At 38.3% G+C, this 11,777-nt stretch overlaps 1 protein-coding gene across 1 annotated transcript in view; it reads left to right on the top strand.

Annotated features, from left to right (window-relative positions):
* Positions 1–4,954: 4,954 nt before the first annotated feature.
* Fgf12 (fibroblast growth factor 12) overlaps positions 4,955–11,777 on the top strand; it is a 540,917-nt gene continuing 534,094 nt past the window's right edge. Inside the window, exons 1-2 of the mRNA XM_047564227.1 lie at positions 4,955–5,091; positions 5,246–5,388. Of these exons, the coding sequence (XP_047420183.1) occupies positions 5,376–5,388 (13 nt within the window). The 5' untranslated portion in view covers positions 4,955–5,091; positions 5,246–5,375. The remainder of the gene's footprint in view (positions 5,092–5,245; positions 5,389–11,777) is intronic.

Below are 11,777 nucleotides of genomic sequence, written 5' to 3'. Positions count from 1 at the left end.
CTCTGCTGGGACATGCTGGTAGTCTCTTTAGACAGAGATCTCCATGGCAAAACAAACCCACATGACCTGTATCTTTCCCACCTTTCTTAGACTACTTCTTACCTCTATTCCTTACGCATGGCCTGAACCATTTGTGACCTATGGCCTGAACCATTTGTGTTGAAACTATCATTTGTCACTTTCTTCTTTGGAGGACTGTTCTTTCACTGTCTTTCAAGGAGGGGAATTAGAAACTGGCACACAGTATGTTTACTATGTATACAAAATATGTTTTCTCTCTGAAAGACACTATCTACACTACACATCACTTTCCTTCTCATATGATTTTGTCACATTGGCCTGTCATTTTTTTGTCCTTTGAAACTTTTGACATCTAGGCTTGCTTTTTTGTTTGTTTTTGTTTCTGACAGTGCTGGGGATTGAACCTAGGGCCTCATGAAGCTAGGCAAACACTCTACTATGGAGATACATCCCCGTCTCCCACCCAGTCTTTTTTATCAGTGCATGGCCCGCCTAAAAAAGCACCTGAGCTCAGGTTCAGGGATACAGAGAACCCAGACCTGATTATCTACTGTCTGTGCTCCAGAGCAAATACCAAGCTCATTAGTTAACAGGTTTCCTGCCTCATGATGATCTTTCTGCCTCTTGAAGACCACTTATAAGCTGGTTTGTGTCATAAAAGATTGATGATTGATGCCTTAGTTGCCAAATGAGTTGACTTTATTGCCATGAGAAAAGCATCATCTCATTAAACTCATATAGTTAGTTATCAGGTTTTAAATAAAACCTTCTAAGTACCACATCCTCTTCTAAAAGCTGGAGATAGAACAGTGAACAAAATGTACATGTTTCTTGTCCTTATCACCTGATATTCTGGCAACCATTTAGAATTAACAACCTTAGTGCAGAATGTGAGGTAACCATCTCTTCCATCTTGTAGTGAGTACAAATTTGTACAGGTGAGTGGACCTCAGTATGATCACAAAGAAGAGTTATAAATGGCCAACTGTTATATTTTATAATATATCATTGAGTTGTAGAAGATGAATAACAACTAAATAATTGAGCCCAAAGAAAAGGTCACGAATTCCTCTGAATTTATATTCAGCTCTTCTGGAAGTGTAGGATGAATATATGGAAAAAATGTACATAGGCTGGTAATTGATTTGACATTAGAAACACCCTTTAAATTGTTAATTATAATGTAATGAAATGATTTTAATTAATTCCAATCATGTATATTGTTTCTGTACATTCAGGTGGGAATCAAGGTTAGAAGAATCTGAAAATGCACATAGAGCCTGTCAATTATCTGGGTTAACCAGAAATAGGCTAGAGTCTTGGTGTTGAAGGTACTATTCTCATTCAATTGTACAGTATGAGTAATATAACCATATAATTTATTGCTCAAACCAAGACTGGTTTTGGTGCTGAAAAAAGGTACTCTTAGAACTTATACTTTGATAATGGGTATAAAAAGGGGATATCTTAAACAAACCAGAATGTCAGCTCACTCCACATTCAAGGGACCTAGTATAACTTAATTCTTGGCATTTTGAAATAACAAATTGCTAGGCTACTAGTTTATTTCTATATTTCAGGTTTGTCATTAGGCAAATTCATTATAACTAGATCAAATTATTTCTTATTAACACTTTCATGAAGCAATTGTACTTTAAGATCTCTCCCTCTTTAGGGATGGGGGATTAGTCTCTTTTCTTGTTTAAAAAATAAATTATACTTCCAGCCTCTAAACTTTATCCCAAAGGGTTCCAAAATCCTAATAATGATGAGCATAATTTATTGAGTGATTAGTATTTCAGATACTTTTCTATGTGTTATAATCAGTGATTACAGGTGAAGAAACTAGGGCCCACAGAGGTTAACTAAATTGTCTAGGGTGGATCTATGAATATTATAGACTAGTTGTATTAGAACTCACACATACTTGGTTCCAAAATTTCTTTTCTTTTCCTTATGTTCTACTGTCTCTCCCCTCATATATGTGGCAGATAGCTCAGGTGAGATGAAGATGTCTGATTTCCTCCAGGCACTCGGGGCTGGAGTTCTGGCCCCAGATCAATAGGGAGCATTTCTCAGCCTCCTTTCACTTTCTCCCTTCACACTGGATGCTCACATCTGGTAGATAAACCTACACAGTGATGATGACTTCTTATGTTCAGAAGCACTTTTGAAGTCTCATGTGGTCCCTGCCTCCTATCCCCACCCCAACCCTGACAAGTTCATGCTTCAAGAACTAGCTTGGAGTGTTTGCTCCAGGAAACTTCCTTAAAAGCCTCAGGCTGGCTAACTGCCACCTCTTCTGTGCTACTACTTTACCTGTGATCATAGCTCTTAAAATCACTTATGTTTCTATCATCTTTAATAAGTTTTATGGTTCTGGAGGGCAGAAATTATGTTGTATTCATTCTTTCACTCTATGTGCCTCAGATGTGTCCATCTTCAAAACAGAGGTAACAATACTGCAGCTATCAGAGTTTGAGTATAAAATTAATTCAAATATTTGGAAACCTTATCATAGTGCCTGGCACATAGTAGGTTCTTAGTATCATTGACTCAAGATAATTATCATTATTATTTGTTATCATGATGCTTAAAGTCAATGTCACATAATATAGCACATAAAAATGTATATTAAATAGTATTAATCCATATAACATTTATTAGTTTCCTGTCTGTGTTCAAGACACCCTGTAGACTACAAAGATGATACAGGAGCCCATTTTTTTTAGTAAGTGTGAGGAATGAGAATAAGTTATATAGAAAAATAATGATGATAGAAAACAGAAAGTGATAAGTGATGTGGAAGAAAATATACTGAATCATCAGTGTTCCAAATAGAGAATATATTCCCACTGGGAGAATCAGAGAAGACTGTAGGAATGAGATGGAATTTTAGTTGGAGTTTGAGGAAAAGATAAGATTTTGATATGTAGACATTTGTGATGGTACTGGAATGAAGATAGTCCAGCAATAACTATGTAAGTAAAGGAAAAGTTAGAGATTTGCTTGAGATAATGGCAACTGTCTTCCAGGAGTTAAGCTTGAAGAAGAGTGGAAAGGTCTGGAATGTCAGACCAAAGATTTGCATTAACTTTGATTCGTTTTCTATTTAATAAAGCATTTGGATTTTTAAAACTGTTTATTAACAGAAATAATAGTTCCTACAGTAGGAGGTTCTCCTTGCTCCCATTCCGTGTAGATTATGGGCAGGGGGTTTTATAAGAGATCATCCTGGAAAAGAAGGCTTACCTCTGCCTTCAAGGCAACTCCTCAGGCTCTGAACCTGGTTCTGCACCACCCTGAGTTTCTTCTCAGGTACCATCCCCACTTTAGTTTCTCCATCAGTAAAATAATAAATATTGAGTATGAATACATGTACTCTAAAGTTATCTCCTCTTCTAAACATTTTGAAAGAGACTGAACATGTCTAGTACAGTACAGGGCAGAAATGATTTATCTCCATGACATAAGCTATCACTCTCAAGGAATAGCTCCACTCCTCCCTGACTCTGCTCTCACATCCATTAAACCCTCTAAAGACATCCTGAGTTTTGTGGTTCTTCCAAATATTAACCTAGGTATGTATTCAGAAAGCCTGAACATTAGTAGTCCTTAGCTTGTGGCTCTGGAATCCCATTCTCAGGCAGTTTAATTTCCCAGTGCTCAATGGCAGCTGACTTTGCTGAGCCACAGCAGTTCATCAATGGAAGCCCTCCACTAATAAATGTCTATGTCCGGTTGAACCATCATGATTAATATTTGTAATCATGGCTCGAAGGCATTGGAAAACCCCAGGATGCCTTCTGAATTACCACAAGACGATTAAATTATAGTCAGCCTCAGGTTTCTTGTTGGGAGTCTATTTTATTGTATCTCAATGTTTTGGAAATCAAGAGTTGAAATCTACTGTGGAGGGGTCTTTGTGTAACCTGGAGTGCGTGATTAATAAACACAACTCTTTCCTTAGCCATTCCAGATAACTGAGTTTTCTGGACTTGTTTTTATGCCTGAGAATAAGATTCTTCTTCTCAAGGAGTGAATGTTTTCTTAGGGGAATTTGGAAGATTAAAAAAAAGCATGGTAAATGCACCTATTAAACATTTTGTATATAAACTAAATATAATGGGGACTTTAAAATATTCTGATGTGAAAGTAGCACTTCAAGAGATTTTTGGCTTTACATTCTCTAGAGTCTTAAAAAAGAAAAACTATTCCCCTACCACTTCATTAAAATGATTACATACTCTATTTTAAAGTGTTTATTATCAAAAGGTGACTCCCTGCCTTTGGAGACTTCGCTTCTTGGTAGATGTTGGAAAGACACTGAAAGCAGCACCTCAAAATGTCCTCGATGGCTTTTTGGGGGAACTTTCGAAGCCTTGGAGTCTGTTCATGGAATAGTTTCCAGGTGGAGGCCAAAAGGATGTCAGGCAGGCAGGGAAACACCATTCTCAACAGCAAAGAAAAGGGAGAATGCTTACCTTTGACAGCCCCAGGACTACTGCCACTCAACCCCGACAACCAAAACAAAACAAGTTCGGGAAGGGAAGAAGAAATAGGAAGTTAGTGGGGAGAGAAAGGGAAGCAGACACCTGGAAAGTTACTGCAGCAACTAGGAAGAGACACCCACACTGTGATCAGGAAAGAGCGTTCGTAAATCCTCTGCCTTGGCTGAGGGAAACCAGACTCAGCTCAGAGACCCTAGCCTTCTCTAAGGTTTCGATCGTCCATCCTGGAAAATAGTTGGGGAAGGATGCACAGTCCCAGTCCAATCCATTTGCTAGTTTGCAGAAGAAAATCCGGTCCGGCGTTTATTTTTAGCAGCGTTTTCCTGTGACCGAATGCTACAGCTCTTCAGCTGGGATAACTGAGGACCGTATTGGGGAGCGAAGCGAGGGGGGTGGGGGAGCGGGAGGCGGTGAAAAGGGGAGGGGGGAGGCCCTGCGCATGCGTGCCAGCGCCCATGCAAATCTGCTGTACATCCAGAGAGCAAAGTGGGATGATCTGTCACTACACCTGCAGCACCACTCTCGGAGGACAGCTCCTGCTTACAGCTTCCAGATCCAGGTAAAAAAAAATTCTGAGCGGGCACAGTGCATGTATTTCAATACCAGACGAGCATCGCAACCTACCCCCTGTAGAGGCAATCTGCTGCTGCTGCTTCTAAGTGTCCTTTGGTGGCTGATTGCAGCTTCAAGGTTTAAGAAATTCCATCTTTCAGGAAGCCTGAAGGGAAGGAAGGAAGTACGGGCGAAATCATCAGATTGGCTTCCCAGATTTGGGAACCTGAAGCGGGCCCACATCTTCCGGCCAACTTCCATTGAACTTCCCAGCACTCGAAAGGGACCGAAATGGAGAGCAAAGGTATGTGGCTGTCCCCATCGGGGACTTCCCGCTGCATGTGCGTGTGGCCAGGGCAGTCCTCGGCGAGGGGACTGCAGTGCTTGGAGAGCGAGCATCATACTAGGTCGATAGGAGGAGGAGATGCTATGTCCGTTGCAGCACCGGGAAGTGTGGCAGGAAGGCCACTTCTTTTTTAACTCCCACAGCTTGGAAGACAGTGTTTAATACTCCATCAGTTGCGTAGTGAAGTGTGATGAGTTTTTTCCCCCTTGGTGGGGGGGTGGCGGTGGTGACGGGTTGGGGGAGAGTCCCTCCCAAAATGGAGGGGAGGAGAGCTGTGTTGGTAAAGCAATTTCTTTTCTGTGTAATGGATGGGCTCAAATAAATATATTTCATTTGCTTTAGGATCGCTGACAGGCACGTTTGTATCTGATATCCAACAATGCATTGCTTAAAAAAAAATGGATTTCTCCACCCCCACCCCATGAACATGGTATTTCTGGGTGTGTATGACCACATTCTACTGCATTTTGAATATATATCAGCAGAAAAATTGGGTCTATTTGAAACAGTGTGCGTTAGAACTGACCTCTAAGAAGAACAGGGTATCGGAGTACTGCTTGACTCCCAAGCATGATGCATTTACTAGTTATGGATATATATATATATATATATATATATATATATATATATTAATATTCTCCTCATAAGCAAATCTGCATAATGTACACACACCAACTGGTAAATGAACTGTAAAAATCAACTTCTGGATGGCATATTTCATGCACATAAACAAAATGACTGTTAAAATAGTAAGATTGGATATCCTTCGAATTTAACCCCCTCTATGCAGGTCTCTTTCTTCTCCTTCTCTTTAGAATGCCCCTCAGGGTGGGAGAGCCTTGAGTGATATGGTCAGATAATCCAGTGGGGATATTGGATGTATTTAATTTTGGTGAAATCAGAAGAAATGATGTCAACTTTTATGAAACTATATTCATTACCCAGAACTCGAGAAGCTATATTTGAAACAAGGTTTTATTTTTAACCAGGAATGTCAGTCACTGAGGCAATGTACTTAGGATCAGGGAGTGGTGGTAAGTTACCTATTTCTGGGCTGATTAAGAAAGCTGGAGTGTTGAATGATAGAAGCTATACCTTCAATAAGGTGTTTTAAGTATTTAGTTAGTAGATTTAAAGTATTTGAACCTCAATAAGCATTTAGAGTATGAAAAGAACTGAATTGATGTGGATTAAGACTAGCTGGCAATTTTTAGTTTAGACAAATTACTCCTATGATACATTGATGGGCATTCCATGTCTGATAACGATGAACATATATGAGAGAATTCAGGCCTATAAATAAGCATGAGGTTATTAACTCTTTAAAATGAACTCTAGAATTCATTTTAAGATGAAAGACCAGTCTTCCTTAACTATAGAGGTTAGTAACATTCCAGTTGATTAAGCATTTCCAGAACCTAAGGTTAACAACAGAGAGTATCATTTTACTATCAAATAGGTTTTTTTTTTTTATTTGTGCCTAGATGACAGCTAGTAATTTGGTCATTAAATTGGATTATTTGGCAAGGGTTCTTGATAACATTTTTTGCCTCTAATTTATACACTAATTCCTGGTCTAACATAAAATAAGGCTATATCTCTCAACAATAATCTTTGATTTTCCTTCATTGCCCATAATATATGCGGCATGCTACTCGGAGTTCAGGTGGTTTATATCTCAGATTGATGGCAGTGGAGTTCCAACTACTCTGCCAGTCTAGGAAGTTCAGAAAGGAAAAGAAATCTCAGAGATAGATCTATGGAGAAACAGGCCAGAAGTTCTCTGTTAACCCATACAGCAGTGATAACGGAGAATCACAGTTCTGACCCAAAGGCAATGGAGACTTTTGCCCCAATCCAAAGTGTGGTCATTTTGTAGAGGGCTCATAAGTGCCTGGGACCAAAGATAGAATATAAGTCTTTATGCATCTTAGTTCCTGTACTTCCTTCATGATGCTGAGTTAGCCAATTAACAATAACATTAAGAATGAGTAATTACTTAAACACTGGCCTCACTTTTTAAGCTGATGCAAATGGCACAGCTAAAAAGTATAGCTAACTTGAGGGGCTAAAGATGTAGCTCTGTGGTATAGTGCTTCCATAGCATATGAAAGGCCCATGTTTAATTCCCAGCACTGAAAAAAATCCTAAAAATTGTAGCTAACTTGAAAATTTTCATTATTGAGGGAAAAATTTATGTTAAGAGGAGTTTGCATCTGTATTTCATTCTAGTTGGTAAGTCTTTCAGACTTTATCCTGCTGTGTACAAAATTCTTTTTCTAACAGATTCAAATATAATTCTAGGAAGATATTCTCAAATGTAAGTACATATACTTCTTTTCTATTGTAAACTCTTTGTATATAGAGTCGTGTCATGATTCTCTTGAGGATTCAAGAATGCTCCATCCCAGAAAAATATTCTGATGGCCCATTTAATTGTGAATCTTATCTCTAGCATTTGGCCATCTTCATATTACATCTAGAATTTAAAAACCTCTTCCAGAGCACTTGTTCAGAGTATGCAGCCAGTTGAATTTCCATTTTTACAAATAAGGTCAATTTTTTTTACTTCCTATAACTTATTACTTTACATCACTTTATGTCATCCAGGGTAAAGAGAAGAAGAAAACAGATCAATATGTAATCAATCTCAGTGATCATCATGCACCATGGTAATTAATGTAGTTTCAGAGATTTGAGTTTATGCACAGTCTCAGCAGTTTGGACAGAATTTGTGCCTTTTGGATACCAAGGACTTGAGGTTCTTAAATAGCTTAAAGCATTAGTGTTTAGAACAATATTCACAAACTTTGCTGAGCAGTAGAATCACCTGGTATGCTTTTAAAACTTCCTAATGTGGGGTCATACCCCATGCACATCACATTAGAATGTTGGAGTGTAAAAGGCTTAGGTATTTTTAAAATGTCCCTAGGTACAACATATTTGAGAACCACTTATTTAGACTCTTGATAATCAAAATGTGGTTTGCAGACTAGATTTTTTTGAACCACAGAATTTTGATCTGTAGGTCTGTTGAATCAGAACATGATTTTAAAACAAAATCCCTGGGTAATTTGTATGTACTTTAAAGTTTCAGAGACTTTGATTCAGAGTAGGGAAGGAGTCTCTGTCTCTTTCACCCTCTCCTGTATTTATCACATCTTTGTTTACCTAATTTCTCAATCTCATTCTGAAGAAACACCTGTAGAGCATTTCCAGTGAAGTATATTTAGGCCACACTCCTAGAGATACTTAATTGATTCAGAGTTGGGGGTCTGAGCATAGGTATTTTTATTTTATTTATTTATTAATATAATTGTTGGTGCTGGAGATTAAACCCAGGGCCTTGCACACGCTAGGCAAGTGCTCTAACACTGAGTCACATCCCCAGCCCCTGGAATAGGTGTTTTAAAATAGCTCTCCCAAGTGATAGCCGGAGTTAACCACTGACCTTGGTCCTTGCTACTGGTGGTCCATAGGAGCATAAGCAGATCAGGAACTTGTTAGATAGAGAATCTCAGACTCTCCCCCAGACTTACTAACTCAAATCTGGATACTAACAAGATATGATGTTCATTTGTATGCACATTAAAGTTAAGAAGCACTAGTCTAAATTTTAAGGATCTGAAAATTTCAGACTTTTCAGTAGAGAAGATTTGATATCACCAACCTATTCAATAAGAGACTTCAGCTATGTAGTCATGTTTGAGCTCTTCTGGTTGCTTTTGGAAAGAATGAAAATTACGTGGAGAAGAAATTCTGTCTCCTGGTTAGATCAGAAAACAGACATTAGAAAGTATTTTCTCTGTTCTTACCCAAACCATTTACTATCAGCCCCTAATTATCTTTAAAGACTGGATTCCTGACAAGATGCTGCAGTTGGCCCATGGTATTATCAGATGACTTAAATCAAGATATGTTTTAACAGACTGACTGTTGCTTCCATTGTCATATGTTTTGGCTCAACTCTTTTAAGATTCACTGGACATATTCCTTGTTCTGTAGAATCTCCCGTGTCCTCCCACATCAAAGAATACAGTTAATATCATGTTGGTATCCTTTATGTAACCCACATACTTGCTTGTCCATCACATCCTGCAGTTCTTGTAGTTAATATTACAATATTTGTGTTCCTTATTTAAATAATATTTGTTGACCACCTGCTATGTGCCCAACATGCTTCATTCCAAAAATGCGAAAGAAAATTTACATAGAATTCCTCATCTTAATGACCTCACTCTTCTGTCTCCACTAATAGATTTACCTTCTTGTGGGCATAATCTGAACGTCTGTCATTCCTGCAGCTACCCAAGTGTCTACTTCAGGTAGAATATTTTAGTTTACGTGGTGGGGATGAAGATTTTATATGTTCAGTTGAATAGCCTTAATTACTTTTCATGCCATGTTCATGTATTCAGAAGATTGTAAATCGGGGGAGATGAAAATTTACTGGGAGGGGTCCCAGAAAACAAGAGTTTGACTGCAGATCACAGAAGGCAATAACCTGATCCATTGTCTCAATAAAGACCTGTGTTCCCAGTGAAGATTTGGTTCTCTGTTCTGGGTCTCTCGGTCATCAGAGTCCATCCCAGGGCATAAACTATCATATTAAAGGTACACAACAGTCATTTTCTGAGTCATTTTTCAGGGATAAAGGAAATATTTAGGTAGTCATTGGTGTAGCAGAACTGGAAAGTGATTTTTAAGAAAAGTTATTTGTGGTTAAATAACAATAAAACACTGAGCCATTGTGGAAGGATAAGTAAAATATAATAAGAGAAATAAGAATAAAATAGAATAGACAATGGGCATAAAGTATCCAGATTCTTACCTCAACTCTACTGTTGTAATTTTGGAACTTTCCTTCCCTGTGTCTCAAGATTCTTAACTATTAAGGGGAGTTCATTTACTTCAGAACACTTACATGGTTGCCACACTGCTCCAGGCACATTGTTAAATGCAGGGGATAGAAGACAGGGTATTGGCTTGCCCTCTGGGAGCTTACCATCTAGGCATACATGAACAGGCACAAGAGCTGTGGATTTCTAACACTGCGCTTATTTTCTCTCGTCCTCAGAGTTCTGGTAGGTTACCCAGGAGTATAAAATCTTACCTGATTAATAACCTCAAAAGAGGCACTTAATGTTCCACAGCAATAATACTTCCCCTTTGTTTCCCCTTTGGTTTCTTTGAACAAAATCATAGTATGGGAGAACATTTAAGTCCAAACTATGTATCTACTGTGCAAGCTGTTCCAAATGACTAGCTACCTAGTTAGTGACCTATTGTCTGACTTAGGTAGTTATTATGAAGCTTGTTAACCTCAGTAATGAATCCAGGGGTGGTCAGCAAGTTATTTACCATTCCCTTATCCCTGTCTTTTTATTCCTTAAGCTTGTGAAGTACTGACCCTATTAGATAGGTATTTTTTGTCTACTAAATGACCAATAATAATTTATTGCATTTGTTAATATTAGGTTTCCTGATTTGCCAATTAATAGCCATTAATAACATTCATTAGACATTTCGTATTTTTTACCAAGGACTTTAAATGTGTGTTTTTTTCCCTTAAAGCCTTGTGATTACGTGTTTCAACTTCATTTTGTGGACAATAAAACAGAGGCTCAGAAAGACTAACTGACTTAAACAACTCATCTTTGTTTCTTCATAAAATAAGATTTATGGTACCCACCCCATCCTCATGCCATATCATGATTATGAAATAAATCTCATACAAATAAGGCATTTAAAGTCCTTTAAAATCAGTCCAATTTTCATCCCTGTTAGCTGTGTTTATCTTTTCACCAGACTGTATCCTGGAGGGTAAAAATGGATTCTTTGCCATTTCTGGTCTTAGTAGCAAGGATATTGCATAGATGCTGAGCAAGTCATCTTCAGTGATTTTCACAAAAGTTTTAATTTATCAAAGGGACATTTTTGTGCTTATTCTTATTCTTCCCACCCCACTCCCCATTTTTGCTTTTTAGGGATTGAATTGAGGGTATACACTCTTCCACTGAGCTATACCCCACAAGCCCTGTTCTGCATTTTTGTTATTAACGTTAATGCATGGATTTGCCTCTGTTCTTTCTAAGATTTTGTTTTGAGGCAGTTATATAGTATTTTGTGGGCTGGGGATGAAGATAAATTAGGTCAAGTATTTTACTTTGGATGGGTTTAAAATATAGACTGTAAATTCTGGTCATCAGCAGTGGTTCTCAATCAGAGGTGCACAGCAGAACCACTGGGTACTCTGTGGTACACCACACTCAAGTATTTAAGAAACTTTTGGACAATTAGGATGTGCACCCTCAGTTATGAAGGTGAGCTACAGGGTTGGTGCTGTA

This window comes from Sciurus carolinensis, chromosome 9, assembly GCF_902686445.1.
Source record: "Sciurus carolinensis chromosome 9, mSciCar1.2, whole genome shotgun sequence".
Classification (NCBI taxonomy): domain Eukaryota; kingdom Metazoa; phylum Chordata; class Mammalia; order Rodentia; family Sciuridae; genus Sciurus; species Sciurus carolinensis.
Note: the sequence above shows the minus strand (reverse complement) of the source record. Positions and strands in the feature narration are given on the sequence as shown.